We start from the raw sequence: 25,960 nt of genomic DNA on the forward strand, positions 1-25,960 counted from the left end.
CCATATGGTTAGGACATCGAGTAACTTTTGTATTAAATAAATGTGTGGAGTTGAGATATATCTATATCTTACCTAACAATGGTATCATCTGTCTTTTTATTTTTGTCTTTAGGTTATTATCTAGTCATTATTGAAGGGCTTACATTACACAGATGAAAGCATGTTTGCATTTATAAATACCTACACCCATCTACACTTAAGACCCTATGCCTTAACACTTATGCTTTCATTTCAGCTGACTGATTGAAACAGTGAACTGTTCTACAGCTCTCCCTTTCTCTCTCTGTCCTACATACACATAGAGACACATTCTCTCTTTCCTCCTAATTCTTAATCATTCCTCTTTTCATTAGAGAAAGCCCTGATCACCTCTGTCTCCTTCCCCCATTACTGGTATTGAGCTAAAGAAAGTCATTTGGTTCACCTATGAGGAATATATCCTCTTCCTATTACAAGCTTCTGCCTTCCCCCATTGCTGCCTTATCTCTGGCTAACTCCTCCATATAGATCAGCAGGCAATCTTGTGTGGGATCCAAGTGATTTGGGCATCAAACACCCAAAATCCTTACCCATCATGATAAGGGACTGCAGAAATTAACGATACACAAAAAATATCAAGTTGCCTAATTCTGTTCTAGATATTCAAATGCTGTTGCCTCTCTATGTTTCTTCAGCCCATCCTGCTGCCAGACCTAGGAATGATGTTGCTAAGCAAAACTTGAGAATTTTTTCTTCAGTTCTGCTATTGAAGGTTAATGAGAAAATCAAGAAAAGCAAACGACACACTTGATGCAGAACCCAAACCAGGTTAATTGTTCCTTCTTTAGATAAAAATAAAAAAGGAAGTCTTATATTCCATTCCCGCCTGCTTTCTACAGGACACATGTTAAAGAGATACTCCATTTGAATTGTCTTTTAGAGTCATCATCACTTACCTTAAGGTAGGCAAAATAAGCTCTAAATTTTTGTACAATACTGCTCCGAGTACAAACACGGTAGATTCATCTAGTTCTAAAATCACAGGAAGAAAGAAGACAATATGTAAATGAAATTTGATACCTTTCCAAGCATCTCCATCTTTGTCATAACAGAGATATATACAACAGTATTTCATCATTATAGAAAACTTTGTTTAAAGAAAACCAAGATTGCAATTGTAATATATTCTAGTGAATTGTTTTATAATAATGTAATAAGATTTTACATTTAGGGATGAAAAATGTCTCCAGACTTGAACATCTCACATGGTTAGGAGCATTCTGAAACCTTGTTATTTGTGAAATTCATCATTTGCTGCTAAATGAATATTTTGTATTATACTCTTAAATAATAGTTTAATCTAATAATCCAAGTATTTCTTTGGCCTTAGGAAAGTCAGTGGAATGGTCACTGGTCTTTAAATAAACCCACCAATCCCAAAAGTTAAATAAACAAATTTGCCACAACAAACTCATACTGAACTATGGTCAATTTTAGCTAATAATGTCTTGTATAAGCCTGTATTTGTAGAAAGCACATCAATTAATCTTGTACAACAATGGTAAGCATAAGCCATTCCAATGTGGAAATGGAATTATCTCATAATTCTTCATAATTCTCTTTCTTCTCCACTCCACATTCAAGCACAACTGAGTACTTATCTTTGCTTGTTTTTTTTAACAGGATACTAACTTGGTAGTGAGAAGCCCATCACTTCCTTTCCCATAGATGAGAGTTATAGATAATGAACATGATCATTCACACACAGATACAGAAACAGGGAAGAGGAAGAACCAGATAAATGTGTACTATGTCAGTCCCCTTTTCACATAAGGAACTGAAATGGCTATTCCTATAATGTGTACAAGGACAGAAAGAGTACAATAGGCATTTGGGTGAACTCTGAAGTAGGCAAATGGTTTTTAGCTGGTCTCCATTTTATGATTATTTTAAATTTATTATGACCACCCACTGTGATAGTGACTCTTTCCCCTTGATTTTCCTACTGATTCTTTGCTGTTGCCATATTATTGCAACTTCAATTGGATTCCAATAGAAATTGAAACAGGTTTAAGGTGCATTATAATAGGGATGCACCACCAGATATGAATTAATGAGATGTCCAAAAGAGATTTCCAGGAATTAGCTTTCATGTTTCACAGACTCAAGAACTTTGAATTATATGAAGAATAAGCTTGACATTCTTTCTGCTATATATTTTTCTTGCTTTATGGAGAACTGCCATGTTATAACAGTACAACTTTAGTTGTAAATGCTAATCCTTAAGATTCAATAACCACTTTTTGCACTATACATTTGTATAGAAGGAACGAGTCTAAAATCTGACTGCAATGCCAATCTTCAAACAGCTGATCCAAAATACTGATGAAACAAGCCCATAAATGCATGAGTTAGCAAGTTAACTTTCTTCACGAAGCTTTCATGAAATAGAAAATTAAAATACTACTGAGTTTTTACCTGTTGACATAGGGGTGAAGATACTTTTGGGAATTACAACCCTATCTTCTGAGTTTCGGGCCCAGTCAACCATTCCTTTCCTTCCTCTCATGGGGAAATTGATGTCTGTTAGAACAGATGCTGCAGGAAGCTTCTGAATGCTAGCCACTATTAAGAAAAAGGGGGAAAAAAATCAAGCACAATTTTTGTTTTAGTAGTCAATGTATTTTATTATGGTTCGATTAAGAAGAGCAAATGCATTTCAGAATTCTGACTGTGAAAAGAAGAGATTTATAGGAACATATTTCAAATAAAAAAGAACAAAAACTGCAATCCTACATTGGTGGACTCAGAGGTCATCTCATTGAATACATAGAATTATTTCCTTGTATGCATAAAAACCAGAAAGATGACAAGCTTAGGCATGACTAATAGACTGTGAGTGCAACACTGTGAATTTTATTCTCTCACTTGTCAGCTAGATTCAGAATCTGAGTATGGACTCTTCATCCTGTTATTCCATGACATGAGATTCACATGGAAGGAGATAGTAGAGCTACATCTTCAGACAAGATTCTGAACTGATTAAAAATGACAGAATTAGGGAGAAAATATCATAAACTGCTTGAGGATGTATAATTTCTAGAACCAGATTAATGAAGCAGTAGCAACTCTTATATCCATTGCACAGAAGCCCTATTAAATAGATTGACATGCTAGCAGCGTGCAGCTTCCTTTTGGACAAAGTAGAAAAGCAGAAATCTGGTATCGTACAAGTCATTTTTGATTATTTTTCAATGTTAAAAATAATCATTACCATTGTATTACTTTTGCTTAGCACATTTAGAGAGCAAAACACAATTGCACCTCACTTCATTTATCTTCATATTGACCATTCAGAGTGGATGACTGATATTTTTATTTGACATATAAGAAAAGAAGATGGAAATAGTCTGAATAGCTTAAGGAGATTTTTTATCTAAGTTATTTATTGCTTGTAGCATGCCCTCATTGTACAAAGCTTCCTTATTGAACAGAATACAGGTAGTCCTCAACTTACAACAGTTCATTTAGTGACCATTCAAAGTTACAACAGAAAAAATGAGTTAGGACAATTTTTCACTGTTATGACCAGGGGTGGGATACGACAGGGTTAACTGTCCGGTTCGGTGATTCACAAGGTTCAGTGATTTATGATGTGGTTCCCTGCACATTGCGTGGGCACGCCTGTAAATCATCATCAGCACGCAGTGTGCAAAGAAGCAGCCATTGAAACAGTCCTCTTTTCCTGCTTTTTTAACTGCAGCTGTGTCTCGTTCAGCAGCTGAAGTTGAAAAATCAGGAAATAAAGGTCAGGTAACAGCCCAGGTGGGCGGGTGGGCAAAAACATCAGCAGACATAGAACCGGTTCTATGTCTGCTGCTCTTCAGAGCTACTGGTTCTACAGAGGTGGACATAACCACCTCTGGTTATGACCTTTGTAGCATCGCCAGGGATCAACATTCAGGCACTTGGCAACTGACTCATATTTATGACTGTTGCTATGCCCCAAGGTCATGTGGTCCCCTTTTGTGACCTTCTGACATGCAAAGTCAATGGGGAAACCAGATTCACTTAATAACCGTGTAATCAACTTATTCACTGCAGTGATTCACTTAACACATGAGGCAAGAAAAATAATAAAATGGGGCAAAACTTACTTAACAAATGTTTCACTTAACAACAGAAATTTTAGGCTCAATTGTGATCGTAAGTCAAGGACTACCTGTATTTTACACAAGCCTTTTTGTACATTTATCATCTGGCTCGGATATATATTCCAATTAGAAAACAAGTCATTTGATGACACAAATTAACATTAATCTCTCCTAAAAACATTTGGCCCAACACTTCCTTACTCACATAGCTTTTTGCATATTTGGTAAGACTCAAGCTGTATTTAGCCTGATTGAATTCCACCTTGGCTCCCACCCATTCAGAGACTATTCATCCACCTGAGTCTCCTCATTCAACAAAGATCCCCTTCCCTTTTATTTTTTCAAATGCTGTGTTTCCCTGAAAATAAGACCTAACTGAAAAATAGGCCCTAGTATGATTTTTCAGGATGCTTGTAATATAACCACCCCCAAATAAATGATCAGCCAGATTAAGATCATCAGCCAGACAGACACATTTAGTACTATATTTCCCCCAAAATAAGACCTAACCAGAAAATAAGTTCTAATGCATCTTTTGGAGCAAAAATTAATATAAGGCCCGGTCTTGTTTTTGTGAAAACATGGGTAACAATATAACCAGTGAGTGAGTAGAACAGATACGGTATGCAGATTTATCTGTCGAATTATTGGAACAGCTTGATAAGAACACCAGTTAATCTTTAATATATTTTCATAAATAGTTCTGGTTGAATGCCCTTGTAGGTTTTTTTATACCACCACCATCTCAACAAAATCTGGTTGCTGTGAAGTTGAGTGAATAAAACTTTATCCTAGGTAAAGATGTGGATAGAGAAGGACATTTTGCAAAGCAAAATCTTGGCGAGGAAGAGAAATTGCAAAAATGCTGAAGAGCTTGATGTTGAAGCAGTTACCATCAGGCTAAACTGGTGTTTATGGTTTTAGCTTATTGGCCCAAATAAATCAGAGTAAGTCCATGGTTGGGAAGAACCACTGAAATTCTATTGTTGAAGGCAGAAAATAAATCATTTAGGGAAAGCTTGAAGGACAACATGTAAACACAAAGAAATAAATTGAACAGAATTAACCTAAGCAAACTATTATTTAATGATGAACATAACTCAGCCAAGCCACTACTCCAAAACAGGGCTTATTCTCCCTAGAAACAATGTTTAGGTTGCACTACAGAGCATAAGTCAGAGCAATTGAATCTCCTCCCCCACCCCCCCACCCCCAGTAAATATGGATTGAATTGTGCTATTAATTTGCAAAACCCAGAAACTCATTATGGTCAGTTTTAAGTGAGTTGCATGAAAATACATACTGACAGTTCATACCTCTGAATGCAAATATGGGATATTATTTTTTTTAACTGAAATGCCAGCCCATTTGTGTGTAATAATTGGTACAAAAATTTGGAAAAATAGGCAGGCTGAAAAATCTGTTTATCCATCTCACTTTATTTATAATGTAGTGGTTCTCTAGAGATCACTTGCATCCTGAATTAAGCACACTGAGTGAGACTCCATGGTAACATTGTCAGTTTGAAATAAGATTCAGACTAGTTCTAAGCATTCGGCAGGCTGGCACATATTCACATTAGCAGAGAGAATAAATAATCTATTTTCTAAATAATCATAGAAAGTGTGTAATAGAGACAATGTTATTTGCACACTGCATCTACTGGCAATGATACACATGGCTAGTTTACAGTAAATGCCCCAGAGAGGGGTAAAAAGAAAATGACAACAGGAAGATCTATAAAAGCAGTTATAACAAAATTACAGCAGAAAACGATTTAGCCTCTCCTAAGTGGGTTTCATTTTAAAGGAAAGTGTAATTCAAACCAAGAGACAAGGAAAATGAAGGTAATAATTATATTAGATTTCCAGAATATATTGCCTGACAGCTAGCTCTTTAGCAAAGTCAAATTTAAGGCTGTTACATGCATGTGTACACAAACGCTCACAATTCTGAAATGGTTTACTTCAGCAGTTCAGATTTCTCTGCATCACAAAATTTCCAGCCACTGCACTTTGAAATTGTGTAATTGTGAAGGGAGCGTTGAATAGAGGCAGTCTTTCAGACATTCATTTGCAGGCAGATCTTGGTTAAAGACCCTTTCTTCAGAGACGGAAGTTATGGTAGTTCTGAACAGATGATATGCCTGGTCCTCATATTTATGGCCATTTCAGCACCTCCATGGTCACGTGATCAAAATTTGGGTGATTAGCAACCCACCCCACACTTAAAACCACAAGGGTGTTTCAACTCCAACCTCCCCCTCCATCTGTGGACTTTTGGCTGCCCTGCTAAGCAGCAGTGGCAATGATGCTGGACTGAAGTAGAGCCTGGGCCTTCAACATTCTCAGTCACCTTGGGGCTTCTACCTTACTCAGCATTGCCAGCACCACCATCCCTGTGATGACCCAGGGTGGGATACAAAATAAACACAGTCACGAAAACAGGTGAAGCCCCTTTTATTCCTTCACTTTGCTTCAAAGCTCCAAATATCCTTGACTGGAGACAAAAAAAACTCCCCTACAAGCAGTTACAAAAAGGAGGAAATGCTGTTTAAACTAAAAATGCCTATAAATCATAAGAGTAAAAACAACACAAACCACACTGAAGCAATTAAGGGAACCAGGCAAGATAAGGGCTTGAAGATGTCCACAGATATTGGAACGCACACTGGGAAGGATGTCAAACTCAGGGAGGAACAACAAACTAGAGATATTTCCATGCTTTGTTTCCAGTACTGGCCCATATGCATGTCCGTCATTTTAACCAGTTCTCACAGCTGCAGCCCATGAAGAGGATCAAGGCCCTTTCCTCCCCTGTAGACCATGTCATTCACATCTTTCCCTTATCCTCTCCTCCCTGTGTGCCCTAGGATGGAGAGGGGATGGGCCTGGGTCTTCCTCTGACTGCCCAGATGGCCTCTGCCCCTCCCCAGCCTCCTCTCCAACCTCATGAGCCACATTTCCACTCCCTGTCAGCTGTACCTCCTTTCCCTTGGAATCAGTCTGCAGCAGGGGCATGACAATCCCTGCAAAGGGATGCCTCATTCCTTACTGCATGGCCAGCTATTCCATCGCACCACAGGACAAAGCCATAGCTGCCCCTGCTGCCTTGCACTCTGCCAGAGCTGCTGGACCCAAAACACTTTTGCTATTTCCTTCCTCCTGCAGCCAATGAGGTGAGCCCTTTGTGGCCTTATGGGAGGCAGACAAGACCATGTGCAGCCTTCTCCAAATCACACATGGCTTTCTCACGAGGCTCAAGAGCCTTCTGAAGTCTTCCAACAAGGCTGTGCATGACTCAGAAAAGCACACAGGCACTTGGAGAAAGATGTGCGCAACCTTGGGAAGAAGCAGCTGTCTGGTATGTTGATATGAAGAGAACATCAGTTTCTCAGAAATCTCATGACTAAGCAAAGGGAAGCAATCAGAAGTCAAAGGATGCAGCATAAGCTTTTAGACAATAAGCGGAAATGCAATGTAATTTTTCCAAACCAGAGTGTATATAAAAGAGACTGGTAAGAAACTCTGCACTGGAGCTGTCGTAGGCCATTCCATCTTCTCTAACCTGCACATCTTTCAGATAATTATCCAAAATATGATTATTTAGGTATTTTATATATTAATTGGTTACCCTTCGATGTTAAACTCTGATTATGCTCCAAATTTTATAGGAGAGAGAGGGAGGGGGAGGGAGCCTACACAGTACTTTAAAATGCACCTAACATTGTATTTGGTGTTAATCTGATACTATCTGACTTATATCCATATGTCTCTAAAACAAGTTATCAACATGTGTTGAGAATAAAATAAAACTCTGTATTTCTTCCCTAGTCCAGAACACCAGCAGAAATCAGAATACAATTCTGAATAGCAATTAAGACGTAATATTCTCCACAAACAAGAATTATGGAGAATTGGAGTATAATGAACGTAAAAGAACTGGAGATTTATAGGAGAGCACAGCAAAAGACATGTAGCCGTGTAATGTAGCAAAAGAGTGGAGGACACCCTGATTGCTTCCAACATTCTCTTTGAAGAGCACAGATAAGAATATTGCTTACCATACACTTGCTCAGTGATCATTTGAAGTTACAACCAGAGGTGGTATTCAGTAGGTTCTGACCAGTTCTAGAGAACTGGTAGTGGAAATTTTGAGTAGTTCAGAGAACCGGCAAATACCACCTCTGACTGGAGATTTCACAGTATCTTTCCCCTGCCACACCCACCAAGCCACTTTCATAGATCCGATAGTAAATTTTTTTGAATCCCACCACTGGCTAAGAGGATAGATGTTTCAGAGCCACTGCCAATACAGGTAGCCCTTGACTTACAACTGCAATTGAGTTCAAAATTTCTGTTGTTAAGTGAGACATTTGTTGGTGTGAACAGGGAGACTTTGACCAGATCAGTTGTGGATGCACCATTCTCATGGTCATGTGATTGCAATTCGGGTATTTGGCAGCCAACGTGCATATGAGCTATGGTGGCACAGTGGTTAGAACGCAGTACTGCAGGCTACTTTTGCTGACTGCCAGCTGCCTGCAATTTGACAGTTCGATTCCCACCAGACTCAAAGTTGATTCAGCCTTCCAGTCTTCTGAGGTCGGTAAAATGAGGACCCAGATTGTTGGAAGGCAATAGGCTGACTCAGTAAACCGCTTAGAGAGGGGCTGTAAAAGCAGTATATAAGTCTAAGTGCTATTGTTATTTATGAAATTCAAATGTCCTGGGTCATGTGATCACCTTTTACAATTTTCAAAGCCACCTTCCAACAAGCAAAGTCAATAGAGAAGCTGGAAGAAGTCACAGGTTGGGAGGGGCTGTCACATGATATCCTGCTTAATGAGCTATGATGTTTCATTTAACAACTACAGCCAAAGCTGCCAGACTGCCCTTTTAAGTTGGGCAATGTCATGTGATTTTTTTTCACTTTATGATTATGTCACTTAGCTATAGAATAGCCAATCACAATTGCTGTTGGTGAGGGTTCTGTATGTCAATACGTAGTAATGGCTATTAAATAATAATAAATAGGAATATGTTCATGCTAGAATAAAAAAACCTATGAATATAGTTTCTGCCTTCTCTGTGTGAAACATTTTTGTAATAGTCTTCTATGAAGGAAAAGTGGCAGACATAAATTTTACCTTAGCGCATGCGCACACACACACACACACACACACACACACATATATATACCTCCACCCAGTCAAGTCGCACCCCCACTAGCAGTTAAAAGGAAGAAGCAGCTGCAAGCTCACATTACTCCGAGAAGTACAAAGCCGAAGACACAAGCTTTAAGGTGACGAATGAGATTTCGTCGAAACGTTGCCAAAATACTTCCAAATTTACACGGAGAAAACCCGAATAACCAAAGATCCACATACAAATACCCGCAAAAACCTCAGAAAACACACACACACACACACACACACACACACATATATATATATATATATGTGTGTGTGTGTGTGTGTGTGTGTGTGTGTACACACACACACACACACACACACACTCACATATATTTTCTTAAGTTTTGTGGGTACTTACATGTATGGTTGCTCGGGTATTTTCCCATGTCATTAGTTGTGCTTTTAAAGTTGTAGCAACGTTTCAGCAGAATCTCTGAATCTCGCCACAACTTTAAAAGCACAACTACAATGAAGTGGGAAATACCTGAGCAAAGCTGAATACTATATATATATATATATATATATATATATATATATATATATATATATATATATATATATATATATATATAGCATTCAGCTTTGTTCAGGTATGACATCAAAGCACATATCCCTCTTCACCCAAGTGCCAATAAAAGAAGCCTTGACAGCCATCCAAAACAAATGCAACCCCACCAAGCACATCCTAGATCTGACCAACCACTGCCTATCCAATACATACTTCACCTACAATGGACAAAAATACAAACAAATAGAAGGAGCACCCATGGGATCACCCCTCTCACCTGTCATTGCGAACCTCTACATGGAACACTTTGAAACACAAGCTCTAGAAAAATACAACCACAAACCCAAACTCTGGCTCAGATATGTAGATGACACCTTCATAATCTGGCCACACGGGAAAGAAAAACTGAACAACTTCCTCACACACCTCAACAGCCTACACCCCAAAATACAATTCACCATGGAAACAGAAGCCAACAATCAACTTCCCTTCCTAGATGTCTTGGTATACAAAAAATCCAATGGCTCCCTAGGACACACCATCTAACAGAAGAAAACACATACAAACCGCTATCTACATGCACTCTCACACCACCACCCAGCACAGATCAATTCCGTAGCTGAGACACTCATCTCCAGAACAAAATGCTTAGCTGACAAACAACACCTAAAAACCAAACTACACACTCTCACCAACGTACTAATAGCCAATGGATTCCAAAGAAAGAAGATTACCCACCTAATCCAAAAAGAAATCCTAACCAAAATCCAAAACAGAGAACAAGAGAATGGCAAAACCCTCCTCCCATATATAAAAGGCACTACAAACAAAATCAGCAAGATCCTCCAAAAACACAACATTAAAACAGCATTCTGCACAAACAGAAAAATATCCACCATCCTAAGAAACCCCAAAGACAAAATCGAATTAGAAAACCAAGGAGTATACGAAATCCCTTGCACTGCCTGCCCCACCACATACATTGGACAAACTAACAGAAGAATAAGTGCACGCATTGAAGAACATAAGAACTCAATCAAAAAAGAAGAACCGACCTCTTCCCTGGTCCAACACCTCAAAGCCACAGGACATGAGATTGACTTTAAAAATACCAGAACTATCGCCAAAACCAAACACTTCAACAGCAGAATAATCAGAGAAGCCATAGAGATAGAAAAACACCCACACAGCATGAATAAACGAGATGACACCTCCCACCTACCAGCCATTTCGAAACCCGCCCTCATGAACAGACAAGTACCTAACATGAAGAATGACACCAGACCCGCACCCATGAGGGCCACACAAGATGCCACCACCACACTTCCACGCAGAAAGCAGACTCACACCCACACAGAAGATGAGACATGACCACGGACCAGAAGCCGTACTGCAGCTGCATCACTACCCACTTCAAACCCCTCCGAGCCATACATGAAGCAAACTGACACCCACCATGAAGATGCAGCATGACCACGAACTCGAAGCCAAACAGCAGGATCACAGCTCACCAGCTCAAATCCCCCAGCAACTAAGACTAACCTGAGCACAACCAAGCCCCCACCTGAACAGAACACGCCTCCATCCAATCAGAACACGGCCAACCCCCCAACCAATCACAACACAGCCAAACCCCCTACCAATGAGAACACTCCCCCACCCAATCAGAACACAGCCAAGCCCCCACCCAATCAAGTCACACCCCCACTAGCAGTTAAAAGGAAGAAGCAGCTGCAAGCTCACATCACTCTGAGAAGCACAGAGCCGAAGACACAAGCCTGAAGATGATGAATGAGACTTCATCGAAACGTTGCCTAGATACTGCCAATCTTACGTGGGAGAAAACCCGAATAACTATATATATATATATATATATATATATATATATATATATATATATATATGTATGTATGTATGTGTGTGTGTGTGTGTGTGTGTGTGTGTGTGTGTGTGTGTGTGTGTCAATAAATATATTTAGGTTCTATGTAGATTTGATTTCATAGCAAACATATATTAAATCATTTAGTAAAATATCCATGTCACAAAATTTAAAAATTCATATACATAGATGCTATATTATTGTAAACAATGTTAGCTAAAATGCCATTTATTCTGATTTTATACCCCATTTTTGTATTTGCAAAACCTGTTTGAAAAATGAAACAGAATAAAGTGCATGATTCATACAAGATAAATTCCTAATTTTGTACAATATCAATAGAGACAAGTTTTATAAAAAGATGTAACTACTTTATAAAAATTTTTAACTAATTTTCATTAGAACAAAAATGTGTTTGCTCTGTATACACCAATACAAAGCAGAAGATCACTCTGGGTTAAGTGTTCACAATAAGAAATTATGCAAAGAACATTTAAATAAAAGATATTTAATTAAAGCTATAAAACTATCTTTAATTAAAATGTTAGTTATTTCAGATTTGCTGTAAGCTTTAACATTTTGTACTGTGTATTTTCAGCATAAAATAAAATAGTCAGATATTTTGTGCAAAGGTTCCTTGTACATTGTACAATTTATCAAATGGTGGTGGTTTTCTCTTAATGGTTTTGTTTTTTTTTTAAATATTTTATACTGTGTGAATTTAATGTATATTACATGATACTCAGCATTATAATGGAGTTGGGACGCTAACTGTCTTCCTTTCTCTGCCTTTATATGCATAAATGGTTGGGGGGAAAAATCAGATTTCCAGAAAATTCATTTCATTTGGAATAAAGAAACGTATTTCATTCAAATGCAAGTGGGATATATTTGAATCATATTGAATCAGCAGATGTGGTCAGGAATTATATCCTTCAGAATGCAGGTAGTCCTTGCCTTATAACCATTCATTTAGTGACCATTTGAAGTTACAACGGCACCGTCAAAAAAGACTTATGGCCGTTTTTTGCGCTTATGGCCGTTACTGCAGTATCTACATGGTCATGTGATCAAAATTCAGATTCTTGGCAACTAGTTCATATTTATGACAGTCACAATCGTGTGATCATATTTTGCGACCTTCTCACAAGCAAAATCAATGGGGAAGACAAGGTCACTCAACAAATTCTGGTACTAACTTAACAACTTTGCAATGATTCACTTAATAAGCATGGCAAGAAAGGTTGTAAAATAGGGCAAAATTCACAGAACAACTGTCTCGCTTAGCAACATAAATTTTGGCCTCAATTGTGGTTGTCAGTTGAAGATGACCTGTAGTCTTTAAACAGTTATACCTGTTACCTTAAAAACAACTTCCGTATTTAGATACTGCCTTTTGTTAAAGGTAGCGCTCCAGCACTGGATGTTTTTAAGAAGAGATTGGATAACCATTTGTCTGAAGTGGTGTAGGGTTTCCTGCCTAAGCAGGGGGTTGGACTAGAAGACCTCTAAGGTCCCTTCCAACTCTGTTATTCTATTCTGTTCTAGTGTACAAAATGTTCCTTCCTCAAGTTTGTCCCCATAACAGCAACTGTGTACCTTAGGCTGAGGCAGAGCAACTGGCTGAAAATCACCCTGAGTTTCCATGGCTTGAAGATTGATCAAGAATCTGGTTCTTCCCATTCCTGGCCCAACATCTTAGCCAGTTTGAAATTAACAAATTTATAGATGAAATTTCATTATTAAGCTGCTGAATATCACAGGGGTATAGCACAGTTGTTATGCCCCAGCATATAACCTTTATATACTATTGTTGCTCTCTAGCCCCATTCAGTGGCCGGATGGACAAATATGCCCCAGCTTACGATTTTTATATACTGTTGTTGCTCTCTAACCCTGTCTAGTGGCTGGAGGGACAAATACCAATTATATTGTTTGAAGCTGACCAAACCTCTTTACCCATCAGCCTGCAGTCTCAAAACAAGTACATGCTGGGAAACCAGACTCCATTTCCTTTAGCATTTGGAGAAGGCAGAAGCAAAAGAATCAATTTTAATTTGTGGCACATGGTCATCCAAGGACAAACCCACATCCACACACAAGCATCTCTGGTGAAATTTAAATAACTTGTATTTATTAATTGTTATGTTCAGCAATAACTCAATACTGCCTATCTTGTATTTGGTTCTCATTGTATGTATTCCTATTTTCCCCATTGTATGTATTCCTATTTTCCCATATCCTGTTCTATCAATAAAGCATCCAAATCTACCCAACATGGTCTGTTTTATTGGAGGATACCGTGTTTCTCCAACAATATGCCCCCAAATAGGAAGACCCAGCATGTTTTCTAGGCATAAGTTGAAATTAAGCCCCTCCCCTCAAATTTAGGCCTTGTTTAAAACCTGAGAAATTGGGGGGGGGGGGGAACTTGCCATTAGGAGCACCCCGTGGGCAGCCATGCCTCGCCACCAGCTACTCCTAACAGATGATCATGGCAGAGCATGGAGAGCTCCCTACCCCCACCAAGTGCCTTTGCTGCAGACCTAGGTATGGTGCTGGGTGCAGGCTGGATCAGTGGGCGAGCATCGTCGGCGTCGTGGACGTCAGCCTCAGTGGCAGTGGGGCACTTTGCATCATGCCCGCTGCTGTTGCTTCCTCCGCTGCTGTTGCTTTCCCTTCTGCCCATGCACTGCCTCATTTGGAGTGCTGCACATTCCTCCACCAGCAGCCTTTCAGCCGTTTCTCGGGTGGGGAAGCCATTGCTTCCATGGTTCCCGCTGGCACTGGTGCCTCTCTTGCCAGCGCCCTCTCCAACAATAGCAGCAGTGGTGAGACAGACCGTTGCCGACAAGAACCGCCTGCCCTCCCATAGCGGCATTGCTTTGATTGATGGCAGCTGCGTTGACAAGGTCCTGCAAGTCGGTGAGTCTTTCGGGGTTGGGTGGGTGGAAGCAGCAGCAGGAGGGTGATGCCATCATTTCTCTCCCTCCCCCACACCTTGCTTTGCTTCCTACTCCAGAGCATTGGGTAATGGTCTCATCCCTTGTATGGTTGAGCGCTCTCCTCTTGCTCTAGCAGCCCAAAACCCCCCATGGACCTTTCCCCACCTCTTTAAATTTTCTTTACTCTCATTCCCTCTGTCAGTTCCCTAAGAATACAGACTGGCCATGCAGCTTCCTCTCCACCCCTCTCGGTAGTTTTAAAAAGGGAACCATCTATCCACTTTGCCCTTTGAGCAGAGGCAAACCTTCCAATCCAAAAGCGCCTGACCGTACAAGGGACAAGACCATGACCTGAAGCTCTGGGGCGGGTAGCAAAGTGAGGTGTGTGTGTGGGAGAGAAACGATGGCATCACCCTGTTGCCGCCTCTTCAATCCACCCAACCCCAAAAGACTCACTGACTTGCAGGACCTTGTCAACATAGCTGCTGTCAATCAAAGCGATGCCCCTACGGGAGGGCAGGTGGTTCTCATCGGCAGCGGGGTCTATCTCATGGCTGCTGCTGTTGTTGGAGATGGCGCTGGCGAGAGAGGCACCAGCACCAGCTATGGCTTCCCCACCCAAGAAGCAGCTGAAATGCTGCCGGTGGAGGAATGTGCAGCACTCAAAACATGGCAGTGCATGGGCAGAAGGGAAAGCAACAGCGGCGGAGGAAGAAACAGCAGCAGGCACGATGCAAAGTATCCCACCACCACCAAGGTTGACATCTATGCTGCTGCCGCCACCCGCCTTCTGACCCGGCCTGCACCTAGCACCATACCCGGGTCTGCAGCAAAGGTGCTTTGACCGTGATCGGCCATTGAGAGCGGTTGGTGGTGAGGCATGGATTCCAGGGGGCGCTCTAGGTGAGGGTGCAATAAGGCCCAGCCTTATTTTCTGAGAAACACGGTAGGTAGGTTTAGCTACATATTGAGCTGCACACAGACTAATGTGTAGTGAGGATAGAGAAATTCTTATCATTAAGAATCCTAAACAAGTGTTGCAAAGTTTTCCCAAAGGTGCTTTTTCAAAAGACAACTGGATTGTCTTGGGTTTTTCCTTGAAGATGTTTTGTTTCTCACCCGAGAAGCATCTTTTGTTCTGATTGAATGGCGGAGAATGGAAGGATGGGAACTTCTAGCTGGATTCCCCCGCTGACAGACCAAAATCTGTGATCGTCCGTGGTTTCAGTTTGTGCTCTCCCGTTGGAGGGCCCTGATCAACCTGAGTTGGGGCTGGAGCCACCCTATAAAGGTGGTGAAGAAAGGGGAGACTGCCAGCTGGGTGGAGGGGAGCCGCATCTCCTCTCCTTGGCTTGGCAATACTCCCCTCTGAAGATGGCTGTACCGGTGGCCAAAATGGCCACCCTGAAAAGGTGAGCTAACCAGGAAAAAAGATCATGCTGGAGCGGAGAAGAAGAGAATAGCATAGAAACCAGGAGAATCGGGTGTAATCTTTAAATAAAAGGTACCCTGGAATTAACCCTTAAGAATTTTTAAGAAAAGAACTAAAGTAGCAGATTTAGAAAGAGAGGAAAGAATATTTTTGATAGCTGAGAGTGGCTTTGAACCGTGAAAGGAAGAAGCCAGAAGAAGATAACTGTTTAAATGGGATAAATATATTGTTGACACTAAACAGGCATAATTGAAGCTGGACTTAAAAGTGTCAAAGAAAAAACAAAAAATATTAACTGGATATTTGGCTCTATTGGAATTTTGAAGCTTAAAAAGTCTTAAATAGAAAAAAAGCAAAAGAAAAGGGTGAAGTTTTGACATAACAGAGACTGCCATCTAGTGGCCAAAGAACTTAATTACAATCCTTTTTAAAAGAACCTGTTTTCTTTAAGAATTTAACTTGATACAAGTAAATGAAATCTTGATGCAATAAAAGAAAGACCCTGGAAAACGATAGTAAAAATTTGAACATTGAAATAAAGAAAGAACTAAGAAGAAACTATTTTTGGACTGATTGGTGACTTTGGTTTAAACTTGATACTGGAGTATCTGATGAATCCAAAAAGCCTGAAGAGAAATTAATTAAAGCTGATGGTTGGACATAAACTTTATAGATATTAACTGAATTAAACTACTGGACAAAAATGTTAAAAATGGCAGAATCTCTTTTGGAATTAAAAATGGAGCTTAGAAATATGAAAGAAACACTACAAGAAAGAGGTGCATCATTGGGCTTTGCTTTACAATTCTTAGAAATGGTGATTCTAGAATATGAAAACAAAAAGGAGTGCCAGAAGAAGAGGAATTGATCAAAGAAGAGGCCACCTTTAATGAACATCTGCAACAGCGAATTTTAAAGTGTGGAGGGAAAAGAGTGGGAATTAAAAATTTGAGATTCAAGGAGGTAACTAAAAAGGGGAACCCTTACAAAACCAAAAATAGTAAAAAGAACCAGCAGAAAAGTAAAGTGGAAGGAAACTTTAAAGAGGGAGGGGGATAAAAACTGGAATGTGAAAAGAAAGGGGAAAATGAAATGGAAAAGAAGTGATAAAAAACAGGACTGGAAAATAAAGAAATATGGAAATTGTACAAGAATTAAAAGAAATTGTTTATTTAAAAGACATAGAGACAATGGTTAATTAAGAATAAGAAAGGGGATTCTGCAAGGTAATGACGGGTAGGATAAATATATTGGAAGCTATAAATACTTAGAAAATAGGGGAACATAGATTATTAAAAAGAAGGATGGGAACTGATATTTTTTTTGCTATTGGAATACTCTTTTTTATACACAGAGATAAATTGAATAAATGTGAAAAAAGGGAAATTATGATAAGTTTATTAAATACATTTAATGAATACATAGAACACAATTGAAATGAATTATGAGGATTGTTATAATGAGATCAATATCAGTGTTTAGGATTAATTGAATAGATTGATTTTTTTTTATTGAAGTTATTAAAAAAAATCTTTTCTGAAATTGAAGAGGGAGGTACTATGCGGAATCTAATCCTAACCTAAAAGGTATATGTTATGCAGTTGTTAGAAGACTTTTATTATTAACTCTATAGGTAATAAAAGTTAAATGTTTATTGGGATTTAAAGGGGGAGTAATTAAAGAAATGTAAGGTATAGGGGCAACATACTCAAATTAGTAATTGGGGGGGGATTTTTTGAAATATTTGAATGAAACTAGAATTTGTGGAATGATGAAATAAGAATATGCGATGAAATTGCAAATCTGACAGATAAAGTACAAAAGCATAATGATTATGAAGATATGAGAGCTATTTGTGATTCAAATAGGAGGAAAGTATTTTGAAAAAATATAATAATAGAAAATATGTAAAGTATTGGTAAGATATGAAGTTGAATACAAAAGATGAATGTGCAATTATAGTCATTTTTGTATGAAATGTGAAAACCTGGAATCATGTTGTTCACTAAAAAGAGATGTTTTTAAAAATGTGAAAAACTGAAATAAAACATTATTTTAAAAAAAGAGAGAATGGAAGGATATATATTCCTTGCAGTCATCTAAGGGCAAAGATAAACATCCAAGTGCCTCAACAATTCTCACAGAGAATGCTAATGACCAGATGACTGCAAGAAATATACATCCTTCCATTCTTCCCTTAATGAACATCATGTCTGTGTAATGACTGCTACAAACAAAAGTCATAAGTTAGGCATGGTCATGTAATGACCTCTTTTTATGACCATCACATGTTATGACCCAAATTGTGCTTGTGCATCAAGGACAGAGCTGGGCTGCACATACTTTAACAACTGGTTCGCCGAAAATTTGAGCACACACACACCATCTATGCTTGTGCGTGACTGCAAAACCAGGGGAAATTTTTGTGTGTGGCAGCCAGGGTGAGTAGATCAAGTGAGGGACGGAAAGCAGCTGGGCTGTGAGGGAAGGGTGCGTGAGCAAAAATGTGACATATATAACATGGGATAGCACCTGGGTGTGTGGGTGGGCACAACTGTGGTCATAACTACTGGTACGAGCAAGCTGGTACAAAGCAGCCCACCACTAGTCAAGGATCAGGAAGAATATGAGGCAGATTTTGACAATGACCACCAGAAGGAAGTAAGATGAGTAGGGCTGGGCTGCCTTGTTACCAGAGGGGAAAAAAATTGAGCACTTTGGTATAAAATCTCCATTTCTATCTAGAATCTTTACTGGGCTCAAAGGTATCTGTACATAATCAGAATGACTCCAATATGAGGAAAAATGACCATGATATCACAATGCAAGCTATTCACTTTACAGTATATCTACATTATAACATACCCATGTTTCCCCCAAAATAAGACCCTGTCTTATATTTTTTTTGCAATCCAAAAAGGCACCAGGTTTTATTTTCAGGAGGATTCGTCCACTGACTTACTTCATTTGCACGTGTTGCTCTGGACTCCTTTTTGCTGTCAGACGCTTTCAGGAACTTCTCCGGCTAGCAAGACTTTCCTGAAGGCCTCTGCAACTGATAACAGAGCTAGGGATTGATCTGGAACTGTTATCGGCTGCAGAGGCCTTCAGGAAAGCCTTGCCAGGTGCAGAAGAAATAGGCTGTCAAAGCAGGTATTGGGGTGTCCGAGGCCTGGCTGCAACTAACTGAAGATAAGTAGTTGGGCAGCTCCACCCCCCTATCCTCACCCTAGCTTACTTTTTACCTGTGCACCCTGGAGTGGGTGGTGTTTTAATTAGGGGGTAGTGCTCATTTGGGGGGTAGGGCTTATATTGGGCGTACATGGAAACATCACGCTAGGACTTACTTTTGGGGTAAGTCATCTTTTCAGGGAAACACAGTACATAAAGAGCGGAGTCTACATTGTCAATGAATTTGCATAATTTGGCTCTTTTTTTCCTTCCCCCAATCTGTGCCCATACCTGGGCTTCTTATCACTTGACAATTTGGCCTCTGCCTGTTTTTGTTAAACCCAAGACTATTTATAACAGCAATGGCAGTAGCATATTCATTCATTCTCTCTCTCTCTCTCTCTCTCTCTCTCTCTCAATATATACATAGCACTTAGACTTATATACCACTTTATAGTGCTTTACAGGCCTCTAACCATTTTACAGAATCAGCATATTGCCCCCAACAATCTGGATCTTCATTTTTAGACAATGGTCCCCCTTAATTTGGACTCTGGGAAGGAAGCTATACTCTTACTTAGATGATTAATACTGAGTGTCTTCAACATCAGAGTGACCTGAAGGTTAGCACATAAACAAAACTAAATAAATAAATAAACAAAGATCCCTAGCCTTGGGAGGAATTACTCAGAACTTCTAATTATATCCCTACTGAAATTGGACTTGATCCATGTACCGTATGTAGGTGTACGCTTGTTGGACCTAATTTTCCTCCCATAGCAGAGAGTGAACTGAAGATTAAGACTTTGTCATGGTCAGAGGCCAGTCTGACTGAGGTTATTAGCTGCAAATGAATTTTGGACTAATTAAGATGAATCTGCTTGGATTCTAATAGGTATTATTACCTTAATCCTGACCCCAGTCAGGCAAAACTGGGGAGAAGGAAGAGGCTTAAGAGGTGGTAAATACTTCTTTGGCAGAAGGTTGTTATATAATTTTTGATATATAATTCAGCATCATGTTGACATCTTAAAATCCCATTCCTGTTTCGGTCTCAGCCATTACAAAGAACGAGAGGGCTTCTTCTCTTCTGTTCATTTTCATATTCTGTTGTTCTACTAGAGTGAGTAAATCCTGTCCTTCTAAATAGTGTTCTGGGACCAGAACATCCCAGATGGCATTGGTTCAGTTTTTGGCCCTACCTTATTTGAAACTCTCTTTCCCTCCCTCCTATTACCAATATACACATAGACATTCATAACTCAGCAGGTATATCACAAAAGAGCAACAATCTTGCTGTGGTATTATATATGTCTGCATCAAAATTCTTCATACAGAGGCCCATACAAAAGCAAAAATGAAAAGAATTCTGATGCATTCATGGAAACATTCAAAGCACAGTTGCCTTTTGTATGGTACTTTAACATCTGTGAGTAAGAGAAAAGTGGAATGAGAATGGAGGCCATGAAAGAAACAATTTTTAAAAAGTGACAATCTGGAGGTTTTGCAGGGCAAAGCTAAAAAAGCCTCTAACCCAAATATACCTTCACAGGATAAACACGGCAACGGCTTAGCTAAGTGATACTAGATCAGATAGTTACCCTAGATATATTTTTCAGGAAAATTACCAGCAACTTCCTCAGTCTATCACAGAAGACCAATAAGCTTGGAAAAGATATTGAGAGGAGAGCAGAGCTTTGGGAAAGCAAAAGCAAGTAACACCCTGTTTGTATAATAATGCCTCTTAGTTTTTTAAAAACCCTATTGTTTTGCCCCATTACCTCATAGTTACATCCCAATGACTCCGGCACATAGTATGCTGTATTGAAAACCTGCCTGGCTGCTATATGCACACAAATACTTATGTTTATTTGCATAAATCTATAAAGAAGAATGATAACTCCAGCTCTTTGGGGCTTGGACTCTATGCTGTCAATAAATCAATAATAAATGAAAATGAACAATGATAATCCAGATCAAATTTTGTAATGATAGAGCTTCCTAATCCACATTCAGAAATTTCTGGTGAGCTTTTCTCTGTTCTAATGCAGAATCAGATACTTTTAATTCAACCTATACAATGGCTGCTTTGACAGCTCAGTCATAGAGACCCATCATACAGAGACTCCTGTAATCCTTCCTGGTGACACAAATGTGTATTCACAGAGTCTTTTTTTAAAAATCTCTCCCTCCCCCCTTCTGGCATCCCATTTCCATCCCTTGAACAATTAGGCTTTGCAATACCAGCATGTTCATGGGGTGGAGGGAGATTTGACAAAGAGTAAAGTGAAAGCAGAAGAACTTCATTTGTAAAACACACATTTAATTTTAATTATATTGCTTTACCTACTGGTGAGAGAATAATGGGGCTATTTCCTCTGAAGGCTTTTTAAAACAAGCATTGGGCTAATGATGGACTCTTTAAAATGAACTTTTAATTGCATGAGGCCAGCTTGTCTTCAAATTTCAATATGTTAGGGAATTCACAAAGGCAGCAAATCCTAACTATACTTTCGAGAAGTATTCTGCATTCAGTACTTATGGGATCTTTTAATGCTTTCTATGAAATGTATCTTGATTGTGTTTAAAATGTTTATGTGAAAATTAAGCTGCAATTTTTTCTTCTTCTGTCATTATATACAGTATTTAATTGTGGCATAGAGGGTTCAATAGGATTTGGCACCAAAACATTGAATATAAACTATATGACAAGGAACTAATATGACTTCTTTTTAGGAAATCTCAATATCTGAGTAAGAAAATGGCAGGATAGTTTAACTAAGGAAAGCATCAGAAAAGAAAGGGAGAATCAACTGGGGAGAGATGTCTATGGAGATTCTCAGTCATCCAGGTGGTTATTGTCTCAAAGATGTTTTTTTCTTCAAAAGACAACTGGGCTATTTTTTTTTTCCTTGTGGAGGAAGAAGAAAATGTTTTGCTTCTTATCCAAGAAGCTTCATCAGTTCTGATGACTTCCTTCCATCCCCCAGTTCCAAGAAGGTTCCACACCTATTTGCATTATTCAGGTGACCCTGAGAGCACAGATAAACCTCCAAGTGGCCTCAATGATTCTCAGAAAGAGTGCTAATGATGAGATGACTGCCAGGAATATAAATCCTTCCATCCTCAATCATTCAGTCAGAACTGAAGAAGCTTCTTGGATGAGAAGTAAAATGTCTTCAAGGAAAAACAAAGACAACCATGAGACAACCATGACCTGGATGACTGAGAAACTCCATAGACATTTGAACATAGAAGTAAAGACAATTCTAAGATCTGAATATGTCTCTAAGCCCTTTTTCTCAGTTATATTTGCATCTCAAATGTACAGCATTGATTGGGTCTAGACCAGAAGCAGGCAATCTTATCTAGCTAGCAACTGCACATAACTCATTTTTGGAAACCTGACTCAATAGGGCATGGGGGCTATAATGCAAAGGTCTCAGTATGCTGCAATTTTCTATAGTATAATTTATTTATAATCACATATGACAACCCAGTATAAGTGGTAAATGTTTAGTTCTCTTTGGGACCACTGTATATTTCTGAAGATTAGTTGTGAAGAAAATCTTATTGGAAATCATTCTGTTTCCTGTATATTTTTCATAATTTATTTTCATATATCCAAGAAGCTGGATCCTTCACACCAATCAATATTTAACAAATTGGTGCTTTTAGCTATCCATAGCAAGCACATTTATCTGTCTGTTCTTCTGATTCATAGTCAATTGATTTGCCAGCTAAATGATGTTTAGACAACCAACAGCCAAATAAGACATCATTCATATCTCCATTTAATTTTTCCTGAGCTTTAAAAAACCAAAATGCTAAAAGAGACTGAAGGAAAATGAAGGAAGTGTTGCTTGACCCTTTCATCAAGAAATCCTCTTTTCTATCTGTTTACTTTGCCGACATCTACTGATTGCCAGAATCAGAAGTCTGAACAACAGCTAGGATTTAAGACAGAACAGTTGTTGGTTTCTCTAGTTTCATCTGATTTTCAAAGTTATAACTAAGAGGGTAAATTCTAGGCATTAATTTGTAAACTAGAATGTAACAATAAAGTGGTAAAATTTGAGCTGAAGTAGGCTTTCTTAAAGATATACTAGACTTCAGTCTTTTCTCCAGGCATTCTGCTGTTCAGTGATCTATCGTGCTTAGAATCATAGAATTGGAAGAGGCCATTTAGGCCCCTGAGCCCAACCTGAATAAGCATGGAAATTAATTTGAACTGTGGGGCCTATAAGTTCACATATGGAGCCATCTCTTCTTTCGTTTTGAAAACAAGGACATTTGCTCTTCTCCAATCTTTTAATCTTTCAATCTTCTCCAATCTTCTCCAGGTTTTTAAGAAGAGACTGGATAGCCACTTTTCTGGAATAGTATAGGATCTCTCCTGTTTGAATAGGGTGTTGGATTAGAAGACCTTCAAGGTCCCTTCCAAATCTATTATTCTATTATTCAAATTTCCAATTATCTAGCACTGTAACGGTTGTCTAGGATTACTCAAATATAATTTATTTATGTGGCCTGATCACCTGAAACCATCTGGAATTTTAAGAATTTAAAATTCCAGATTCCAAAGAATTTAAATAATCAAAACAAAACACACAGTCACAATAAAATTTATTAAAATAGAAACTAAAATTAAAAGGCTAAAATAAAGACTGTAAGAAACGGCAGTGTTATTTTGCAATGTTTCTCAGTCTCGGAAACTCTAAGAGCATGGATTTCAAATCCCAGAATTCCCCAGGCAGGAACCATGTTTTCTCTGTTTTTGGAAAGTTATGAGACTGGGGAATAACCCTTCATGCTAGCTCTCCTGGTAGGTCTGGGTCCTTAATAGGTATACTTTAGCTGTCTGGGCAGGATAATAGGGACTGTTGGGAAACAGAATACTTTTATTGCATTTTGCTTCAGGTAAGGCCTCAGATAGTATATATGCCTCTAGAGTCGCTGGTGGTATATATATTTACAATACCATAAAGATCAAATTGACCTACAGGAACGACCAAATGAAGAATAGAGAAAGTACATGGCAAAGCAAAGTTTTATACAGTCGATACAAAAACAAAACAAAACAATTATCAAGGAAAGCAGATAACAAGACCTGGCAATGGCTAAGAACAGGAGAGTTGAAGAAAGAGACAGAGGGGCTAATTCTGGATGCACAAGACCAACTCTTAAAAAACAAATGCAAAGCCAGAATTGAGAAGACAGCCATACAAGGCAAATGTCACCTCTGCAGAGAAGCTGAAGAAACTGTAAACCACCTAGTTAGCCGCTGCAAGAAGACCACACAGACTGACTAGAAACCATGTCATGACAAAGTAAAGCAATGGTCATTGGAATATCAGCAATACTATGTTCCTGCAAACAAGAACCACAGTGAGACCATAAAAATAGATAAAAGAAAATGAAGAAGATCAAATGCTGTGGAGTTTTAAAATTCAAACAAACAAACATCTACCATACTACACCCCAGACTTAACAATTGTTGATAACGAAGACATTTTTGTCCAAACAAAGGACAATAGACATTGCAGTACCTGGATATAGCAGAATAGAGAAGAAAGAACTGGACAAAAATCACAAAATACAAAGACCTGCAAACCGAAGTAGATGATTATGGCAAAAGAATGCAAAGATAGTACCAATAGTAACAGAAGTCTTGGTTGTGATCCCCAAACATCTGAAGTACTAACTGAAAACTAATGGCATTGATAAAATTACCATCAGAGTGGTGTAATGATTAGAATGCAGTACTGTAGGCTACTTCTGCTGACTCCCAGCTGCAAGTAGTTCTGCAGTTCAAATCTCACTGGTTCAGGGTTGACTCAGCCTTCTGTTCTTTTGAGGTCAGTAAAACGAGGACCCAGATTGTTGTGGCAATATGCTGCAGGAGTTTAGGATGACATACTGTCCTGACTATAATAGACATAATTTTATTCTCATACATATATTCTCAGGATGATGTGTCTTTGCCTTCAAAACCAATATTCTATACAGAAATTAAAATGGTAATGTGGACCCACTAAACCAGGAGTGTCAAACTCAATTTCACTGAGGGCTACATCAGAGTTGTGTTTGACCTTGGGCGGGCAGATGTGTGTGGCCAGGATGTGTGTGGGCAGCTCAACATCACTCATGTTGCGACAGCCTCCTGCAGCCCTCTGCCAATGAAAACAGACTGCATGCGGCCCTCCCTGAGTTCCTTTTGGCTGTCAGAGAGCTGCAGGAGACCATGGCGACCAAAGCTTGGGGGGGGAGTTTGCTGGCAAAGACACTGTGGGACGGTCCTTCGCTATTTCCAGGGTAGCCCCACGGTCCATATCTAAGCATCCTGCAGGCCAGATCGGCCAGCGGGCCTTGAGTTTGACACCTCTGCACTAAACCCAATATTATGGGGTGGAGTAAGAAGTAAGTAAGAATGAGATACATTGAAGGTGAAAGAACCTGGATTACTAGAAGAATCAACATTTCAAACTGAAGGCAAACATCAAAGTGGGATATGGAGGCAACAGAGGTGACTACATTCAATACATTCAAATTCTATAACCAATCCAAGAAACATTCAATCATTGTTTGTTTTATAGGTAGACTGGAAAAAACTCGGGGCCTGAACTTACTTCTAAATTCTGATATCTTTATAACTTAATCTTATTAACATTATAGTATCAATCACTTTGTCAAGAGGA

The 25,960-nt window shown here is 39.1% G+C and overlaps 1 protein-coding gene across 3 annotated transcripts in view; it reads right to left on the minus strand.

Moving 5' to 3' along the window:
* Positions 1 to 25,960, minus strand: part of ADGRB3 (adhesion G protein-coupled receptor B3) — a 517,279-nt gene that overhangs the window by 236,494 nt on the left and 254,825 nt on the right. For all 3 annotated transcript variants that reach the window (XM_087915807.1, XM_087915799.1, XM_026695170.2), the window contains 2 exons: positions 2,458 to 2,604; positions 936 to 1,011 (listed from right to left, as the gene is read on the minus strand). In XM_087915807.1, coding sequence (XP_087771933.1) covers positions 936 to 1,011; positions 2,458 to 2,604 — 223 coding nt within the window. The remainder of the gene's footprint in view (positions 1 to 935; positions 1,012 to 2,457; positions 2,605 to 25,960) is intronic.

Source organism: Pseudonaja textilis, chromosome 1 (assembly GCF_049901715.1).
Source record: "Pseudonaja textilis isolate UNSWEBS1 chromosome 1, rPseTex1.2, whole genome shotgun sequence".
NCBI classification, from domain to species: domain Eukaryota; kingdom Metazoa; phylum Chordata; class Lepidosauria; order Squamata; family Elapidae; genus Pseudonaja; species Pseudonaja textilis.